Source organism: Dasypus novemcinctus, chromosome 18 (genome assembly GCF_030445035.2).
Source record: "Dasypus novemcinctus isolate mDasNov1 chromosome 18, mDasNov1.1.hap2, whole genome shotgun sequence".
Lineage (NCBI taxonomy): Eukaryota > Metazoa > Chordata > Mammalia > Cingulata > Dasypodidae > Dasypus > Dasypus novemcinctus.
In genome coordinates this window covers 14,040,436-14,061,519 of record NC_080690.1, presented here as the reverse complement: position 1 = coordinate 14,061,519, position 21,084 = coordinate 14,040,436, and the positions used below count along the sequence as shown (strand labels likewise).

The window sequence follows — 21,084 nt, the reverse complement described above, 5'->3', positions numbered from 1 at the left end:
AACCTTGAATTCTGGAAGTTGCTTTCTGAGGCACCACATGGGTTTGTGTGGTTTTTGTGAACTTCCACCATGTGCTGTGGCCAGGGCCAAAAAGTGCAGAAGGTAATAGTACAGCCCAACAACCTCATCTTCAGATCCTAGATTCAGGTGTGGCTCTATGAGCAAGTAAATATGTGGATAGAGGGAGGTATTATCGGTGTGATGAGTACATGAACCTCGTATTAGATGATGCAGAAGATATTCATTCTAAAATAAAGTCAAGAAAATAACTGGGTTGGAGCATGCTAAAAGCAGATAATATTATTCTGCTACAAAGTGTTTCCAACTAGAAATGAAGTGACAAGTTGTTGAGAAGTCAATACATTTTTAGGTGACCTTTGTTATTTGTTGGAAGTATAGTTCTAAAACAATTGTTCATATTGTTTTTTATTACATTTATGTTATTAACAGATGACAATATATGCTGTGGGTTGTTTTTGTTTTTTGTTTTATTTCAAAAATATATTTAATTCAATATGTCCAAAATATTGTTTTAATATGTGATCAATATTAAACAATATCTTTTGGTATTAAGTCTTCATAATTCAGTGTGTATTTTATACTTAAGCATATCTCAATTTGCACTAGCCACAGTTAGTGCTCAATAGCCACAGCTGGCTTGTGGCTACTATACTGGACAGTACAGGTCCAGAGCTATCTCACTTGCATCCTCCTTCTCACTTTTCTTCCCACTCCCATCAGGTGTGGAGAGAGTGTCAGGGACTTGAAGGATGGGCCAGAAAAGTTCAGGGGCCTTGTTGTTGTTCTGCTGACTCCATAAGTCCACCAGGAAAAACAAAGTTACTCTTCTGACCCATCCTCATCTATTTCCAGTATCCCTCTCCCCTCCCCTCCCCTCCTAGAATCAAAGACAAGTGCTCTCAGAGAATTTGGCCCATACTTGGTTATAGCACCTACTCCACTTTGCCTTAAAGTCAGTTGTTTCAAAACTCCTCAACTAGATTACAAGTGCTTTGATGGCAGAATCCGACTCATTTCTGTCTTTCTTGCACAGAAATAAAAAAGCACTGGGCATAAAACAAACAAAACATGCTAAGTGGAAGCAGTCAGTCAAAAAGAGCACCTATTGTATAATTCTTGAATAGGAATGTCCTGAAGAAGCAAAATCCATAGGAACAGAAAGTAGAGTAGTTGTTGCCGAGGGCTGAGGGAAGGGGGAAAGGGGAGTGAGTGCTGATGGGTGATGAAAATGTCCTAAACTTAGACTATGGTGATGTTTCCACAACTCTGTGAATCTACTAAACCACACTGAACTGCACGGCTTAAATGGGTGAATTTTATGGTGTGTGAATGATATCGTAAAACTGCTACTGAAAAATATTTAAAGCTATAAATTTATTGAAGAACCACCAAGTGCCTTGAGTCATCCCCACATGTAGAGGGTCCATATTCAGTCAATAATTTTAAAAAGGTGTGAAGAAGTTGTAAGTTAAAACTGACTCAAACAGGTGTAATCGGAACCCCATCAGCAATGCACAAATATCGCTGATGGGGTCCTGATTACACCTGACTAAAGTCCAGGTTGGGCACCAGCCTCAGGCACATCTGATTCCAGGGGTCCAAATTATGTCACCAGAGCTTTGACTCTCTTGGTGTTTTTTCCTGGCCTCCGTTTACTGGCTGCTGTCTCTATGCGGTAGGAAAAGACTTATCATGAGCAGTTCCGAGACTATGTGCCCCTCACCGACCCCAATTCAAAAGGAAAAGAGAGAATCTCTCTTGATAATTCTGGCAACAATTCAGGACTGTCCAGGGCTGGTTTACATGGTCATTTCTGGAACCGGAGTAACGTTAGCTTCAGTTGAGTCCCATGGTAAGAGGAGGATCATTAAAGAATGGGAAAAGGGTGACTCCATGTCTTAGTTAGTTAAGACTGACATAATGAAGTACCACAACATGGTCTCACAGTTTGGGACACTAGAAGTCTGAAATCAAGGCATCAGCAGTGCTGTGCTTCATTTTCAGCCCGTAGGGAAGCCCATTCCAGGCCGCTCCTAGCTTCTGGAGGTTTGCCAGTGATCCAAGGCACTCAGTTGTCACAACACTCCCCCTCTGTCTCTCTGGGTCCAGATCTCCTCTTATTAGAACAATCCTATTGGATTAATGGCCCACCCTAATCCTGTGTGATCTTATTTTAACTTGCCTCTGTAGTGACCCCATTCCCAAATAAGCTCACATTCTGAGGTACTGTGGATTAGGACTTCAACATATATTCTTGGGGGACATAATTCAATCCATGATATGGGATGTCCACTGTATCAGACTAAGCACTAAAATTTGCAGAGACAATTTAAATGCCACTCAGTTCAGTCCCATAAATACTTGCTGAATCAACATAGGAGCACATTAAACAGAATGTTACAGAATACTTTTAAACTTCCACAATCCAAATTCTTGTTCCTTATTTTAGAAAAGTAATACAACACAACCTAGGACAGATATCAAGGTCATTAGTGAGATGCCCTTTTAGCAGAGAGCTACTTCAATCAAGTGAAGATTGTTCTACGCTTTGGAGTTCTGTCCACATATCACAAAAGAGACACAGTGCTCTGGTAGAAGGCTTTTTTCCTGGCTCAGCCACCAGAAAAGCTACGGCTTGTCCAGCATGAAGGAAGAAGGGTTGGAAAAGGTCCCGTAACCAGTCAGTTTTTTGCAGGCTTTTATTTCTCATTTAAATTGATGATAATCTGGTGGATTTCTGATCCAGGATTCAAATGCCTGTCTCCGGAGCATGCTCCAGGCTTCCTGGTAAGCAGATGCAGCCTCCTTGTATTCCTGGTACGTCTCCAGCTTCTGTACCCTAATGCACACATATCACCAAGCAAACAGCTTCTTAGTGACCAGCTCGTCATGGAGGCCAACAGGATGTTTGAGCAATCAACTGGACAGATTTCCAACGAGAGACTTAGGAACAGAAGGATTTAGTTATATTTTCCTAGAGCAACTCACCTTCTTTATAGGGAATTCACTACTGATTAAAATAGGTAAGGACAGAATGCTAGTTCTGTCCAGACCTAATCAGATAAAAGAAGAATAACTGTATCTACCATTTGGTTTAAAGGTTTTGAAGGGCCTATAATTTCCACCAGAGGACCTAGCCATTAGAACTATCTCAGCTGCATTTTTCCCGTATTATACATATTCCTTTCCTATGTACTGTCCCTTCCCATTTTCCAAATCCCTTAGCCATTTCTGACTGTCAAGAAATGGCTGACATAATGAGTAATATTTATAATACTTATACCTAGTTAAAAGATTTTCTTCTAAGGCCCACACATCTCAGCCATGAAACAGTTGTTTATTAAATAAAAACAGCAGCTATTTGTTATCAAAAGCCTACTATAAACGAGGCCCTGTGTAAGTGTTTTACATGTAATATCTCATTTAATCTCAGCTTTCTTGCAACATGGTTACTATAGTTATCACAATTTTACAGATGAAGAAATTGAGGCTTATGTCTTAGTGATTCAAGTTTACCCTGTTTCTACTCTTTTGTGCTTCACCAAGATCTGAGGAGGTCCAAGTTATTTCTTAGCTCAGCAAAGAGTAATAAATTTTCACCTGAGCGAGTCTGGCCACTTCTCCTCTGAAATACTGCTTAGCAGTTTCTGGAACAATCTGAAGAGTTCCACTTTGCTGATTCGTGATCTGGTCAGAAAAATAAGACAAAGACGATTTATTAAGCTTTTGCTATGAACAGGACCCTACTAAAGATACCAAGCTTCCCCCCTTTAAAAAAAAAATTATTTCTCCCCCCTCCCCTTCTCCCTCCCCCTCAATGTCTGCTCTCTGTGTCCATTCATTGTGTGTTCTTCTATGTCTGTTGTATTCTCATTAGGCGGCTCCAGGAACCCATCCTGGGACCTTCCGGAGTGGGAGAGAGGTGATCATTCTCTTGCGCTACCTCAGCTCTCTAGTTCATTGTGTCTCTTACTGTCTCTTTTCTGTGTCTCTTTGTTGCATCATCTTGCTGCGTCAGTTCTCCGTGTAGGCGGCACCAGTCCTGGGAGGGCTGCAATCTTGTGTGGGGCAGCACTCCTTGCACGGAGGGGCACTCCTACATGGGGGGCACCCCTGCACAGGGCAGCACTCCTACACGGGGCGGCACTCCTTGCGCATGGCAGCACTCCACGTGGGCTAGCTCACCACACAGGACAGGAGGCCCTGGTTATTGAACCCTGGTAGGCGGAAGCTCTATCAGTTGAGCCACATCTGCTTCCCCCAAGCTTCCCCTTGTGTTTAGTTTTGAATGTACCAGAGCCCGTTTTCAACAGTGCTTGGCAAGAAGATCTAGACCTAAAGGTCTGATTAGGTCAAGGTACAAAAATGAATTTCATCTTAAGATGTGTCACCAGCAGTGGAATCATCAAAGTGACAGGCTTAAATGGGTTAAAGACTGAGGTGGAATTACTAAATTTTCCCCCAAGAAACCTATCAGTTACCTTTGGCTACCTACTTTCAAGGGAGTGGACTCTATGGGTAATATTGTTTATGAAGAATTGAAAACTGTTTCAAAAGACTTGAATGGTGACTTGTGGTACTGGCAAATCTAAAGCCAGCATAGTCAGAAGAAAAATAAATAAATAAAAAGAATGAAGGTTGAGGAGGAAGAAACACAATTTTCACAGGACAGTCTATATAAAGAAATCCAAAAGAATTCATGAATATACTAGTAGAATAGTAAAAGTTAGCCAGGATGATGTAAATAAAAAGTACTTGCTTGAAAAAAGAACAATCACGACCAGAAAATGAAATAAAAAGGAATTACTTAAAATACCATCTGTGAAGCCAGTTTCCAAGATGGCCCCCAGGGATTCAAGTCTCCATCACTGAAAAGGCCTGGCAACTAAAATCGATAGGATAACAGCAGTTAGAATATGACTTCTGAGACGTCTGTCTTGTCCTCTTGGATCGCTTGCTCTGGGGGAAGTGGGCCACCATGTTGTGAGGATGAATACCCTGGTGGCCTCCTGGAGAGGTTCATATTTGAGTAACTGAGCCCTCCTGCCACCAACCGGCACTGACCTGTCAGCCATGTGAGCAAGCCATCCTGGAATCAGGTCCTCCAGCCCCAGGTGAGACTTCAGATGGCTGAAGCCCCAGCTGACATAATGGACTGAAACCTCAAGAGAAACCCTGAGCCAGAGTTACCCAGCTAAGCTGTTCCCAAATTCTTGACCCACAGAAACTGTGTGAGATGATAAATCCTTTTTTTTTTTTTTTAATGGTACCAGGGTCAGGGAATGAACCTGGGACCTTGTATGTGAGAAGCTGGTGCTTAACCACAGAGCCACATCGGCTCCCCAAGATGGTTTTTTCATTTGTTTGCCTGTTGTTTTTGTTTTCAGGAGGCACTGGGGACTGAACCTGAGACCTCCCATATAGGAAGGAGGCACCCAAATGCTTGAGCCACATCCACTCTCACAATATATTTTTTTTTTAAGATTTATTTAATTAATTTACTTCTCCCTACCCCCTCATTGTTTTGCACTTATTGTTTCCGTTTGTTGTATGCTCATCTTCTTGTCTTTTTAGGAGGCACCAGGAAATGAACCCGGGACCTCCCATGTAGGAGGGAGGTGCCTAATCACTTGAGTTACTTCCACTCCCTTCTTTGTTGAGTCTCTCATTATGTTTTCTTCCTTGTGTCTCTTGTTGCATCAGCTCACCATGCCAGCCCATTGCATTAGTTCATTGTCTTGCTTGTCTTCTTCTTCTTTTTAAAAGATTTATTTATTTCTCCCCCTTCCTCTCCTCCTGCCCTGCTGTTTTTGCTGTCTGTGTTGTCTTCTCATTTTCTCTCCTCTAGGATTCACTGGGATTTGATCCTGGAGACCTCTGATGGGGAGAGAGGTTCCCTGTCAATTGCACCACCTTGGTTTCTAGTTTCTACTGCACTTCACCTTGACTCTCCCCTTGTCTCTCTTTTGATGCGTCATCATCTTGCTGTATGACTCACTAGCATGGGGCACTGGCATGCTAAGTGGGCACGCTTTCTCTTCTTCTTTTTCACCAGGAGGCCCAGGGATTGAACCCGGGCCCTTCCATGTGGTAGGCGGAAGCTCTATCACTTGAGCCACATCCGCTTTCCTTGCTTGTCTTCTTTAGGAGGCACCAGGAACCAAACCTGGGACCTCCCATGTGGTAGGTGGGAGCTTTATCACTTGAACTACATCCACTTAACCAAAATTACTTTTTAAGCAAGATCTTCAGCTTTTAAAACGATATTTTTCCTGGCTCATTCACTGAGGCACCAACCAGCTGCATTAACCTAACACAGAAGGTCTTATAAGGAACAATGTAATATGTACCCTTCCTACATGGCTCTTTGAAAAGAGCTGATTCCATATCTTGGAGCAGGGACAAGATGGTTCTGGAACATCTTGTTGCTTGGGTGATACTTTCAAGACAAAGAAATGCGCCCCCTGGCTGAGATGAGCATAAAAATGATAGAAAGAATAAAACATATAGCTAACAGAAATAGATCAGGTATGGGAAAAGCCAGGAGTCCATCAGCCTCAAAAAGAGGGAAGATTTTGGATTCTTTTTTCTTTTTTGAACAATTAGTACTATATCTAGGTTGATTTTATCCAGATGAAAACAAACACGATTTCGGTCTTACTGAATGTATGTTTCCAGGTGGAAAAGGATATTCAGCTGATTCATTCACCATCAGCTGGAATTAAAGAATTCATCTCCAGATTTGGGACTCCTCATTTGCATTTGGTAAAAGCACCATGTACGTCATGGTTCAGGATATCTTGAAAGTCTTACAGACTCAACATTTTCACAGCCTACATCACTGAGAATCAACCAAAGAGGAACATCAAAAGGAGAAAGTGAAAAAATAAACAAATGTCTTGCCCTTGGTGCTCATATTTCACTTTGATATACCAATGGGTGAGCCTGCAAGACTCTGCTCTAACCCAGTGCCACTCGTGCAAGTATCAGAGAATGTTTTGCTAAAGTATTCCAGAGCATTAATGAAGTATGTCGAGGCATTTCATTCACAAGAACAAAAAGCCTCGTGACTGCATAGGGGTGTGGAGTTTTTCTTTTTGTAGTAATACAATTGTTCTAAAATTTTTTGTGGTTATGAATGCGTAACACTGTGATTATACCAAAAGCCACTGATTATATGGCTTTGGACAGATTATATGGTATGTGAATATATCTCAATAAAACTGCTTTAAAAAACAACAACAACAACAACAACAACAACAAGCCTTAGCAATCTGCTATGCCATGATCTGCAGCCTGGAAATCAGATCCAGCTCAAGGTTCATTAAAGAATCACTCATGGGGAGCAGATGTGGCTCAAGCTGTCGAGCTTCCCCAGTGCCTCCTAAAAACAAACAAACAAACAAACAACAAAAAGCAAACAAAAAAAACCAACTCAGGGAAGCCGATGTGGCTCAATGGTTGAGCGCTGGCTTCCTGCATATAAGGTCCTGGGTCAATCCTCCGCCCAGTACCTAAATAAAAGAATCACTCATACTTCACTGGAAGGAGCTATACTGGATTCTGTTTACCATCAGTAGGGCAGTGGAATGTCAAGGCCTCCAGTAAGAAGCCATTGGTCCTAGACACCTTCATAGCTTTTTGAGAACAGATCTGTGAATTATGTTTCTTCCCCTCTACTGGGTGTACCTGGCCTGAAGGCTTCCGACTCCTTTCTTTGTTGTTCCCTGTGGAAAGCCATTGGCAGTGACATCCAATGGTTGTTCAGGAACTGCACTCCAGCTGATGGCTATGAAAAGATAAGATTCAGAGGTTAAACTATTCAGTTTTCTATATAATAAAGTCAATTGCAGAGGCGTTTTGATAAAAATATTTCCTTGCCTCTGCAAACCCTCAAACGCTGGATATGAAGTCAGAGATGGTGACTACCACTCTGACGCTTGGCCTCAAGGTACAACAGTATAAAGTGGTTCATGACTCATCATCATCATCATCAAAACAGCTAACAATGACTGGGCATTTATTTTATGCTGGATATACAGTAATTGCATGAAATATAATTTCTCCTTTAACAATCCTGATAAAGAAGAAAGAAACAGAAGCTGAAATAGACTAAATAACATGCCTGGGGCCAGAGAGAGCAGGAACTTGACCCCTGTGGGCCCAAAACCCAAACTGTGACCACTCGGGTGTGGGACACTGCCTGCCTAGGCTGGAAGAATGTGGCCCTTCCCAGGCTGCTCCGTGGTCAGGGGAGAAGTTACTCTACAGAAAGCCTAACCTGGATCACTTACCTGCCCCACAAGGAACGAGTCGGCCCGAACTGTCAGACCTTTTTGCCTGCACGGCACAGCGGCTCTGTTTAAATAGTAAATCTGACTGCTGTATTTTCAGCTCTTGGACTCCAAAGCCTTTGGGTAAAGTTGAGACATTGTGACACCTAAAGGTGAGGGGCAATGCATTCAGTTTAGGCACACTCTTGAAGAAAAAGACTATCTAGGGTGTGGACCCCATCGCCCCCAAGCCACAGTGCAAGGTTAAGGCCTTAGGAGGTTTGTTTATTGGGGGTGGGGGTAGAATAGGAGGGTGTACCAGAATAGAATCTAGATCATGAGAACCCTATGGCTGGCAGAAAGTACCTCCCTGTCACTCTAAACCAATTATCCTAAGAATTGGTGGGTCACCTCAGTGACTGTTAACACCAAACTCTTACTTCCTGATACAGGCTTTGAAAGATATGAACACCTTAAGTAGAAATATCAACTTGCTGGTACTTATTTCCTAAGGGACCCTTCAAATATACCAGAAGACGAAATTCTTCTAAAGCAAAAAAGCTTCATTTTCTTTTGTATCTTTCACACAAACTAGATGCCAGCATGATGCTGGTCTAGAACTGAGCAGATAGCAACTTAGAGTTATAAAACAGGGGAAATGGGCATAGAGCCTGGGGCTGCTCTTTCTTTTCCTTCCCTCCTCCCTTCCTTCCTTTCAACATCTTTATTGAGATATAATTCATAGGCCATAAAATTCACCCATTTCGAGTTTATGATTCAATGTTTCTTAGTGTATTCAGAGTTGTGCAATCATCATCCCAATTTAAATTTAGAATATTTTCATTACCCCCCCAAAAACCTATATCCATTAGTAGTCACTTCCCAGCCTCACTTTCCAGTCCTAGATAACCATGAATCTACTTTCTGCCTCTATAGATTTGCTTACTCTGAACACTTCATATAAATGGAATCACACAATATGTGGCCTTTCACCACTGTTGTCTTTTATTTAACAATGCTTTCAAGGTTTAACCATGTTATGGCATGTATCAGTATTTCTTTTTATTTTCAAATAACATTCCATTGCATATATAAACCATATTTGGGTTGTTTTGCATTTTGGTTATTAAGAATAATGCTGGGAAACGGACTTGGCCCAGTGGTTAGGGCATCCATCTACCACATGGGAGGTCTGTGGTTCAAACCCCGGGCCTCCTTGACCCATGTGGAGCTGGCCCACGTGCAGTGCTGATGCGCGCAAGGAGTGCCCTGCCACGCAGGGGTGTCCCCCGCGTAGGGGAGCCCCACGCGCAAGGAGTGCGCCCGTAAGGAGAGCCGCCCAGTGCGAAAGAAAGTGCAGCCTGCCCAGGAATGGCGCCGCCCACACTTCCCGTGCCGCTGACCATAACAGAAGCGGACAAAGAAACAAGATGCAGCAAATAAACACAGAGAACAGACAACGGGGGTAGGGTGGAGGGGATTAAATAAATAAATAAATCTTTAAAAAAAAAAAAAAAAAAGAATAATGCTATGAACACTTCAGTTTTTGCATGGACATGTTTTCATTTATTGGGTAAGATCCAGCCTAGCGGTGCTGGGTCAGATGCTGAGGCAGCTTTCTGAAGCCTGCTCCAGGCACTGGGTGTTTGATAGGCCCTCGTGGTCTCCGCTGGCTGTGGCTTCGCCTGCCCACATTTACCACAGCACTAAGGGGGTTTGCTGTCTTGTTTAGGGGACCACACTTGAGTGGTCATCCTTCTTCTTTGGTCTTTTTAAAAATCAAAAGTAATATTGGAGGGTTTTAAAAAATTATAATAGCAATATACATACACAATAGAAAAATTAGGAAATACAGATAACAAAGAAGATAAAAACAGCCACAATACCATACCTCAGAGATGTTCACTCATAGCTGGTATGTGTCTTCCTAGGCTTTCTTAATGTGCAAATATACTTTAAGTCCCAAACTGGCCCCTCTTATTTTCTAAATTGCATTTTAAGCATTAGGACCGTATTTCCATCAATATTCATTAAAATATTTTTAACGAAAGTCATTTGACCATTTCCTATGACTGAGCATTTCCTTTTTTTTTCTTTTTAAATCTCTAATTCTTTCTTAATTATTTCCTTAGTATAAATTCTTAGATATGAAACTCCTGGATCGAAAGGTATGTGGACATGCTCTCAAAGGTCCTCCAGCAAGAGTGCTCCAGTTGAGCTCTGCCTGCCTGCGGGGCAGACAGTGCCTCAGCCCTGCCCCCTCACCTTCCAATCAGTGCTCTCTGCATGGCTTCCTGGCTGTAGGGGCATTTCCCGATGACCATGGCTGACAGGTAGATGGGCTCTTCTAGGAAGTGCGACAACAGTGCCCCTTGGCAGCCGAGGACGTTCCACCGCGCCAACTTGTCACTGCAGGACATAGAGCAAGTCCTGTCTCCCCGGCCTGGCTTTACTCGGAGCAACCCCACACAGTGATACGCCGCTCCAGGCTTCCCCGAGTCTCCAGCCTCTCCAGGCACAGCCTTGGCTCCAGTTCTATAAATGTCCACCACTTTGGCACCACTGGGGGCCATTCCAGTCACAGCAGCCCGCCCCTCCGCAGTGAGATTGGAGCTCCTGACATTTGGTGGGATTTGTCCACTCTCCTGCTCCCCTGAACTCTGGTGGTGAGTTGCATGATTGGCGACTGCCCTGGCTGGAGTTTCAGCCTCAAGCCTCATCTTTTTGGTTACAGGACTGTCAGGGTCTTCGCATTTCCTTTTATTTTCAGGAGGTTCCAGGTTACTACTGGCTTCTACTGGAGGGATGTTAGCCCAATCTTTGCTGACAGGATGGCAAGGCTGATCTTCAAATTCAAGCATTGGAATGATGGAGGCATCTCCACCTGCAGGAGAAGGAACCTTTTAAACCAGTGCCTCTCAAAGTGAGGTCCCTGGACCACCCATATCAGCATCTCTTGGGAACTTGTTAGAAACAAATTCTTGGGACCCACAGTAGAACTACTAAATCAGAAACTGGAGGTAGGGCCCAAAAATCTGTTTTAACAAGATCTCCAGGTGGTTCTCATGAACCTCTGCCTTAAGCCAAGGTCAGTTCTACTCTCCCAGCTGACCTGAGATGAGTTAGAGCAACTGCCCAAACTTCCCAAAGACTAGTCTGAGGCTCTTGTTGAAAATCCTGTCCTAGACCCAATGAATTAGACTCTCTAGGGGAAAGTCCTGGGAAACTGAACGTTCTTTTAAAAACAAGGATCCCAGGTAAGTTTTATGACAAGGAAGTTTTGGAAACATTGGTTTAGATCAGGGTCTCTCAATCTCTGCCCTATTTTTTTTTAAGGAGGCACTAGGGATAAAATCTGGGACCTTGTACATGGGAAGCAGGTGCTCAACCACTGAACCACAACTGCTCCCCAACCTCTGTACTATCAACATTTTGGATCAGATAATTCTTGGTTCTGGGGGGCTGCCCTGTATGATAGGGGATGTCTGGCAGCATCCCTGGCCTCTACTGGCTAGATGTCAGTAGCAACACCCCCACCCCAAGTCTGATAAACAGAAATGTCTCCAGACATTGCTAAATATTTCCTGGGTTGCAAAATTGCCCCTGTCTGAGAACCACTGGTTTGTATTAAGCAAGGTTTCCCAAGAGCAATCTGTGGAGATGAATCCTATAAGATGCCTTGGAAAACAAAAGTAGATGGTTTAGTCCATGGTTAAGTTTGGCAAACATTGCTCACAATATCCCCATCTTGGGCATTTATGTTACATACCCTCTCCATAAAGACTCTGAAGTCCTGTGGTAAATTGCACAACTGGGTATTTCCTAAATATATCTGACTATGGTTTAGAAATTTCTGACCTGCTCTATACTTACAGGGAACCAAAGGAAACCAGAACTCAGTAAAAAGCACTGTGATCCCTTGAAAGGAGAGCGCCGTCAGAAACCTAATGTGGTGCTTTACTGAAGTGTGTAAGTAATCCATCCATAGTCTTTATAACCTCAGAGTGGGACAGGTGAGAGAGAGAAGCGGGACTGTTGCCAGGCAAACTTCCAGACACTTCACATGGTGACCTGTTTTGGAGAGTTCACCGAGTGCACCTCCCAGTCTGCAGGTTTGGAGGTTTGACCTTGACAAGCTGCCTGAGTTTTCATGTTAATAAAACTCACAAGTGAGAGTCTGATGGTGCTAATCCAGGCACCATTGAATTAACTGGTCATGAAAAATAAATGCCAAGGGAACCAGAGAGTCTCTCAGTAGTGCTCTGTCTTCCTGCAGGCAAAACCATGGGGGAAGTCACATTTTCAAAGATTATGTAAGAGCAAGGGGAGTTAGAACAGAGGTTCCCAGATTTTGATTTCACAGATCAGTAAAAATGCCAGATTTTAAGGTCAGCAGAGGGCTGACAATTTTTTATTCCATGTGGTGGTTTGAAGCTGTGTGCTCCCAGAAATACATGTTCTTAAATTTAATCCATTCCTATGGTGTGGACTCTTTTGATGAGGCTGCTTCACCTAAGGTGTGGTCCACCTCAATCAGTCCTATTACTGGACTCAGTCCTATTACTGGAGTCCTTTATAACGAGAGTGAAATTCAGACAGGAAAAAAAAAAGCCCCAGGTAGCAAAAGGCAGAACATCAGTGGAACCCAGAAGAGAAGGGAGATCAGGAGATGCCACCATGTGCCATGCCATGCGACACGCTTAGGACCAAGAGTTGCAGGCAGCCAGCCTCAGAACGCCACTGTCCTTGGGAAGAAAGCATCGCCTTGTTGATGCCTTGATTTGGACTTTTTCCCAGCCTCATACTGTGAGCAAATAAATTCCTATTGTTTAAGCTGAACCATTCATTGGTAATATGCCTGAGCAGCCAAGGAAACGAAAACACTCCATCAAGAAGATCTTTAAAAATCCCAATTACCGTAATTTAAAAAAAGGGGGGAGGTAGATAAAAAGCTCAATTTTAAAAAATGTTTATTTATTTTAATGAGATATCGGTGATTGAACCCAGGACTTCGTACATGTGAAGCAGGCGCTCAACCACTGAGCTATACCCACTCCATAAAAGGCTCAATTTTTAAATGGAAATAAGCATTTTGAAAAATTTACTACCTAGTCCTTAGTTTTCTCCTTTTGCCGTGGACACTTCACAGATCAGCACTGGTCTGTGTATCACTGATTTATGTAGATAGGTTAGGCCACCAGGCTAGCTGAAGCTATCTCCACAATTAGGATATGCCTGCCACTGGGACCAGCCAGGCCTAGCTGCTCAAAGTGTAGTATCCAGACTAGCACCCCTGGCATCACTTGGGAGGGTTAGAAATGCAGACTTTTGGGGATGGATGGGGCTCAAGCAGTTGGGTGCCTGCTTCCCACATGGGAGGTCCCAGGTTCAGTTCCCAATGCCTCCTAAAAGAAGATTAGCAGAGAAAACAAGCAGACAGACAAGGTAGCCATCTCAGGGGGAAAACATAAATAAATAGATTAAAAAAAAAAAAAGAAAGAAATGCAAACTCTCAGCTCCCCCTGACCTACGAAATCTGATTCTGCATTTTAACAGGATCCCAGGTGATTTGTATGCACATCATAGCTTGAGAAACACTGAGTCAGGAAGCAACCTTTGGTCTTGGACCAGAGTACCCACTGCTGAAAACAGCACAGATGAGCCCTGCTGACCTCTGCCTGTCATTTTTCTTTGGCCTTGACTCCTAACCAACTCTTTTCTGATAGACTGATTCTTTCTTAAGCTATATCAATATTTTCAATTTGAGTTTTGATCAAGTCTTGAGAATCAGTGTTTCTTTATAGTGATTACATATCTCTGTTCTATTACGTGTTATTTTTAAAGTTTAATGCTTAGAAGACAACCTTATATTCTTTTTTTTTTTAATATTTATTTATTTATTTCTCTCCCCACCCCCACCCTGGTTGTCTGTTCTTTGTGTCTATTTGCTGTGTCTTGTTTCTTTGTCCGCTTCTGTTATTGTCAGCTGCACAGGAATCTGTGTCTCAATTTGTTGCATCATCTTGTTGTGTCAGCTCTCCGTGTGTGCAGCACCATTCCTAGGAAGGCAGCACTTTCTTTTGTGCTGGGCGGCTCTCCTTATGGGGTGTACTCCTTGCACATGAGGCTCCCTATGCGGGGGGCACCCCTGCGTGGCAGGGCACTCCTTGCGCACATCAGCACTGCGCATGGGCCAGCTGCACACAGGTCAAGGAGGCCTGGGGTTGAACTGCGGACCTCCCATGTGGTAGATGGATGCCCTAACCACTGGGCCAAGTCCGTTTCCTTATATTCTTATTTCAAAATTTGGGGGGTGAAGAAATTTTACTGCCATCCCTGAGTTGATATTCATAAAAGGTAGGAATTACTCTCAGTTTTCAAGACAGAAAAACAGAATAGGAATGATCCTGAATGATTCTGCAGGTGGGTCTGGTCTTCTGACGCAGCCTCAGCATCTGAACATTCCCTCATCACTCATCAGTTATCCTGATTAGCCATGACTGTCTATATTCCTTCAAGGACCCCATGCAGGTAGGCAATGTGCTGGTTTTAGCCACTGCTAAATATACAGGGGGTTGCATTGTGCAGGACAAATAATAGAAACTATTTGTTCAATGAATGAATGAAATGAACGTCAGGATGTTACTATAGTTTCAGACCTTGTGGGGTTTCAGCCTTAAACACAATTCTGATTCTGAGAAGTGAATTGGATGACTGAGACAAACTTCCCACTCCCCCACCTCCACCACGCCCTTGCTGGAGAAGTGATTAGGTACACTGGCCTAACTGTCCACAAAAAGGTATTGTCACTAGTGCTTTTTTGGAGAAGCACATCTATGGATAAGACAAATATAACGGGAAACGGACTTGGCCCAGTGGTTAGGGCGTCCGTCTACCACATGGTTCAAACCCCGGGCCTCCTTGACCCGTGTGGAGCTGGCCCATGCGCAGTGCTGATGCGCGCAAGGAGTACTGATGCGCGCAAGGAGTGCCGCCCCACGCAGGGGTGTCCCTCGCGTAGGGGAGCCCCACGCGCAAGAAGTACACCCGTAAGGAGAGCCGCCCAGCGCAAAAAGAAAGTGCAGCCTGCCCAGGAATGGCGCCGCCCACACTTCCTGTGCTGCTGATGACAACAGAAGCGGACAAAGAAACAAGACGCAGCAAATACACACAGAGAACAGACAACCGGGGGAGGGGAGGGAATTAAATAAATAAATCTTTAAAAAAAAAAAAAAGACAAATATAAGAAAATAGACATTGTATCAATTAATCCAAAGGCTAGAATATACTTACAGGGTGTATGGCTAGAGAAAAACACAAAAAAGAGGGCTGGTCTGAGTTTCCACAGTCCTCTTTGAGCTCCTGGGACAAAGATGCTATCCTCTTTCAGGGAGGCTGCCAATTGGAGCTGATGGAGAAGGTATCTAAAGGGTGGCGAGATGTCAGAATGAACAATCAATCTCGGTGGTGAAGGGGGAAGACACTGATAGGGAGCTAAATATGGGGGAAGGGAAGAGTTACTGCACTCCAATGGGACTGGTAGTACTGGTGACGATTTAGAATTACTAGAATACTCAAGACAACAACTCAAAGCAACATCAGTATCCCCTGGAAATCTGTTACAAATGTAACTGCTCAGGCTCTACCCCAGACCTGCTGAAAGAGAATCTCAGGGGGTGGGTCCAGAAATTTTACAAGGCCTCCAAATGATCCTAAGGTTTGAGAACCACTGGACCAGTGCTACTCAAGGTGTGGGCTATCCCAGTATCAGCTGGGAGTTCATTAGAAATGCACATTCGAGGGCCCTTATCCCAGACTTACTGAATTAGAATCTCTAGGGATGCAGTTTTACCTTTGGAAACTCCTCCTGGCTATGACCTCAGCATGGCTATCATTGAGGATGTCTCCTGTGGCAAAGAAAGAACACTAGGTAAAGACAAATGGAACTTGGGAGGACTTGGTTCTGCTTCTAGAACACAGCTGTTTCCCCCAGCACCAGGGAGAGCCATACAGCTCTTGGAGGACTTTTGCCAAAAAAGTATCACAATTATTAATGGCAGTGTATTTACAGCAGGAGTTCTCAACTCAGCACTATTGATATTTTGAGTTGGCTAATTCTCTGTTGGGGTCGGGGGTCCTGTGCATTGTAGGATGTTAAGCAGCGTCCCTGGCTTCAACCCACTATATAACCCAGCAGCACTGCTGCCCCCACCCCCCACCAGGTACAACAACCAAAAATGTCTCCCAATATTGTCAAATTGTCAAATCTCTCCTGGGGGGCAAAACTGCTCCTGTTGAGAACCACTGCTTTAGAGAGAACTCTTTATCAGGAAGACAGGGGTCTAGATCTTTTGTACCCTGGTATTACACTTGTGCTCAAGGTGATACAATCCCATCTAATTCAATCTCTAGCGGTCCTGGCAGGTTCCTCACACACAGGGGGCAAGGCCAACAGAATAGGGGAACCAAACTCAAGGAGGAACTGAACTCAAGTCAGAAGGTGAAAACTGCAGATCATTAAGGGAATTTCCATATTCTTTTTGGTGCCACAAGCCCCATCTAATCCAAGATTGCCTTCTGGAGCTTCAGAATCCACTCAAACTGCATTCTCTGCCTTCTATTTTGAAGTCCCAAAGCCTTCTAGATAGAATGTGGACTAGCTAAGGACAGGGAACCTCAGGTATGAGCCTGAAACCATTGACCGGCTTTCAGTTTACTCAGAAAACATGTTCCTGGGGGTCTTTGCCCCTGTAGTTGATTTCTCTTCTTTAAATAGGATCTGTCCTTCCAACTAGAGCAATAATCAGGAACCAAAAGGTCAGACACCTCAGCTGAGGAGAAGATGAAAGGTCAACATGGCCACTAATTTTCAAAGCTTCCCCAAAATTTCCCCAGGCTTTTCTTGGACTTCCACCTGCACTTACCACTCTTCCTCATTTTGGACTGGCCTATGCATTTCGTTCCCGTTCCCATTGAGACAACTTCCTTTGTCCCTGAAGGGAAAAAACAAATTGTTAAATGAACTTCTAGGGTCTGAATAGTCCCCAGACCTCAGGTTTAAAAAGTCTGCACATTTCTCCAGAGGATTTTGAGGACTATGGTTCCAACATGGTGACTCTCCTGCCACCAGAGTACTGTGGCCACCTGGTGGAGAGGAGGGCAGGAGGAACACACAACACCATTCTTTATACCCTACCCACTAACATCTTGACAGAGGGAGCATTCCAAGAAAAGGCCTCACCTCGCATTGGTTTGTCAGTGGAGTCACAGGCCCAGTCAGAGGCAGGTTGTATCTTCACCACAGCTGCAAGTAACGTCCACTCACGGCTTGGCTCAGGCTTCCCCTGCTTGGGTAACCTGGTTTCATAGTGTTCATAACACAGCTGAGCGATCTCATCTGCAGTCCACATGATCTGAGCTGGTGCTGAGGCCTTGATTAAAAATCACAGCAATGAGAGGTACAGAGAGGAGAGCCAATGCAAGATACTAGAATCATGCACCAGGTGCTTCAACAGTCTTTCAAATGTAGCTCAACTGTGTTCACAGTGTGGATTCTCTAACTGGAAATCTATAGGTCATTTTCTCCTACTGTCTCCTTGCCCCCTTTTCACCTTTAATGAAAAATCAAATTTACCCCAAATTCCACCAACTCCAGAAGACATAGCTTTTTCTCCAAGCTTTTTTATTTATTTATTTTTAAATCTTGGATATCTGACATGTTTCTAATGAATTTGAATACTGCTCAAAACAAAAGGACAGGAGAGAAATACCTCCAAATGAACAGCACATAAAGAGAAGCAGACCTCAGCTTTGATTGCCTGGGTTTCTTCAGTTGTTGTGGGGCAGCCATTTACCATACAAAGTTTATCTTTCCACACAGATGTTCTCCCTTGCCATCACCTTTTTCAAGCATTTTATTTTTCCCTTCTTTCTCCTAAAGCAGAGTGGTTCTCTCCCTCCCTGGTAAATCTCCACTGAACCCACCCCACCCCTCCCCAATCAGAAAAGCAACATTTTAATTTCTCCTGTAATATTTTAGGAAGCAGAGGGGAGAAGTAACAAGACCCAGAGAAACTGGGGGATTTCTCACCAGTCAAGCTTTCCCCTCCAGACAGGAGTTGTGTTTAAGATTGTGGGCTTTGGAGGAAACTTTTCTGTATTCTAATCCTCCCTTATCACAGATTAACTGTGATATTGTGAAATTACTTAAACTTTCTGTCAGTTTCTTCCTCTGTTAAAGTAAGAATAACAATAGTATCTAATCTAGTGGGGTTATTTTAAGGATTAAAGAATATTTACATAACAAGCAATTGAGCAAAGCAAAAATGTGGCTCAAGCATTTGGGCACTTGCCAACCACATGGGAAATCCCAGGTTCAGTTTCCCATGTCTCCCAGAGAAGACTAGCAAGACAGTGAGCTGGTGCAGCAAGGGGATACAATATAACCCAACAAGGAAACACAATGAGAGACACACAAAGGCAGGGAGTGGAGGTGGCTCTAGCTATTGAGTGCCTCTCTCCCACATGGGAGGTCCTGGGTTCAGTTCCTGGTGCCTCCTAAAGAGATGAGCAGACACAGAGAGCACACAGAGTGTGCACAACAAATGGACAGAGAGAGCAGACAAAACACAAACAAGATGGCAGGAAGAAATAAATCTTTAAAAAAAAGGAATTGGGTGCATGTTTGTGTGTGGGGGGGTTTAATGGGAACTATATTTTCTGAATTTTTCTGTAAACTTACAACTGCTCTAATAAAACAAAAGCAACTGTGTACACTTAACAATGGTTAAAATAGGAAATTTTGTGTTATATGTTACCATAAAAAATTAAAAAAACCGCTACAGTGTTGAGCATAATTAATGTAAATTGTGATTAACATAAAAAAGAATATTTGGAGCAGGTGTAGATCAGTGGTCGAGTGCCTGCTTCACATGTATGAGGTTCCGGGTTCAATCCCTGGTGCCTCCTAAAATACAATAATAATAAAAAAAAGATTTAACAATTTTCCTCGTAATGTGCCTTTAACTACTTGAGATGGCACGACTGTAATAGGCACATAAAGCCATGAAAAAAAAAACAACCATTAAGCAGATCAAACTTGGAAGAGGCCTAGGATACTTTGCTGGAAATGCTGCCATTCTTGCCTCTATCTATGCTCACTGGATTCATCCTGACTCCATTTTGGAGCCAACTGTATGAAAAACTTCTTAAATGAGATCATAAAGAGATGGAAAGTTAAGCACTGTTTTTTTAAAAGTGGCTTTATTGAGTAAAAAGGGATATGTATATGCTTCTTCAGCCCTAATGCAATGGCTTCTGAAAGCTGACATTTCTACAACCAGGTCCCTTTATTGATTTGTGCAAGCCTGTCATTGCAGTAAGTGATAAATCAAGACCATAGTGATTTGGAAAAAAAAATCTGGCTAGCAGTAACTGATAAAGTGATTTTAAAGCATTACTAATTACAATAGGCAAGGCAGGCAGAACTTGCCAGAAGAAAATTAACTTCCTAAGATGAAGTAGCCCACCCAGAAACTATATAATCTCATTCAGGTAGAGAGCTGAATTTAATGCTTTGATATACTGAGTTCATTATAATTCAAATCTACACTCCCTTCTAGATCTTGAACAACTTCATCTGAAACAGTTGTAGCTCAGTTACACAGCACTGATTTGCCCCCAAGACACCATCTTGTAACAGCTGCAGCAAGCCGAAGACCCCACTTCCTATTCAGAGAAAAGTTAAGGCTCGACGAAGGTCTCGAGGAGAAAGGCTGTGGCAGCGCTCGAAGGAGGGGACGCCCACTTCCTCCAGGGCCCCTTCTCAAGCAGTTCTCGAGGCCCTGTTGAGACCCCGGTTCTGCCCGTGTAGTGACAAACGCGAACGCCTGCCTCACTGGGTTATGCGGGATGAAGCTGCGAGGCCACAAGGCCCGTGCTGTCCCGCAGCAAGAGCTCTTCCCGTAGTGACGTTCCAGGCCTGGAGCGCACTTCCTCACATGCCATGCTTTTCCCACACAAAACGCGCTCAGCAGTCAGACAGGAAACATCTGACCCACCAAGCCCGTTCCCCCGACCCCACAACCCCACGGCTTCGCGCGCGCTCTCCTCCCACCTCCAGGACTCGCGACCTCAGAGAAAACTAACCTGACCGGGCGTGCGTGGCGGAAGTGGCGTCACAGAATAGCGTCTTTGCTTAGGCTCCGCCCCCACAGGCGCGCGGTGCACGCTGGCCCTTGTAGTTCTTCAGGGGCGGAGGCGAGAGCGGAGCCAGGGGCTGTCACTTTGGTGCTAAGCGCTCCGCAGTCTTGGGAGACGTTAGGTAAGCAGTGAAACCTGCTGATGGAAGCTTCCTGCCCTGCGGCTAGAGAGGAAACCAGGTGTCGGTAAGACACGGGGTCCATAGAAATATTAATATAATTCATATTATATTGTGTGCAATTAAAAATTCGCTAATGGAGACGTTTAAGAAGGCAAAAAAAAAACCATGAAATTGACTTTAATCACATATATTACGTAACCTATTTTATTACTTCAACATGTGATCAATATATTTTTAAAAATTGACTATTTTTATACTAAGTTTTAAAATCTGGTGTGAATTTTTACACTTAAAACACGTCTCAATTCAGACTAGCAGCAGATGGAAAAATCAACAACCACATGACTAATGGCCCGTGTAGGGGACAGTGCAGTTCTAAAACTCCAGATTTCAAGGGATAGGACAACTGTCTGAATAATTCAGGAGTCTATACTATCCAGCAATTATAAACCTCAATTGCTAAAGATG

At 43.6% G+C, this 21,084-nt stretch overlaps 1 protein-coding gene across 1 annotated transcript; it reads right to left on the bottom strand.

Moving 5' to 3' along the window:
* Positions 1-470: 470 nt before the first annotated feature.
* On the bottom strand, positions 471-20,476 carry ADAT1 (adenosine deaminase tRNA specific 1). Its single transcript, XM_004470917.3, has 10 exons — positions 20,442-20,476; positions 17,536-17,725; positions 17,219-17,287; positions 16,147-16,201; positions 15,588-15,718; positions 10,560-11,178; positions 8,316-8,461; positions 7,711-7,810; positions 3,622-3,708; positions 471-2,860 (listed from the first exon to the last, which is right to left on the bottom strand). Exons 2-10 carry the CDS (start codon positions 17,702-17,704, stop codon positions 2,728-2,730), a joined length of 1,509 nt encoding a protein of 502 aa, XP_004470974.1. The 5' UTR covers positions 17,705-17,725; positions 20,442-20,476; the 3' UTR covers positions 471-2,727.
* Positions 20,477-21,084: the final 608 nt, after the last annotated feature.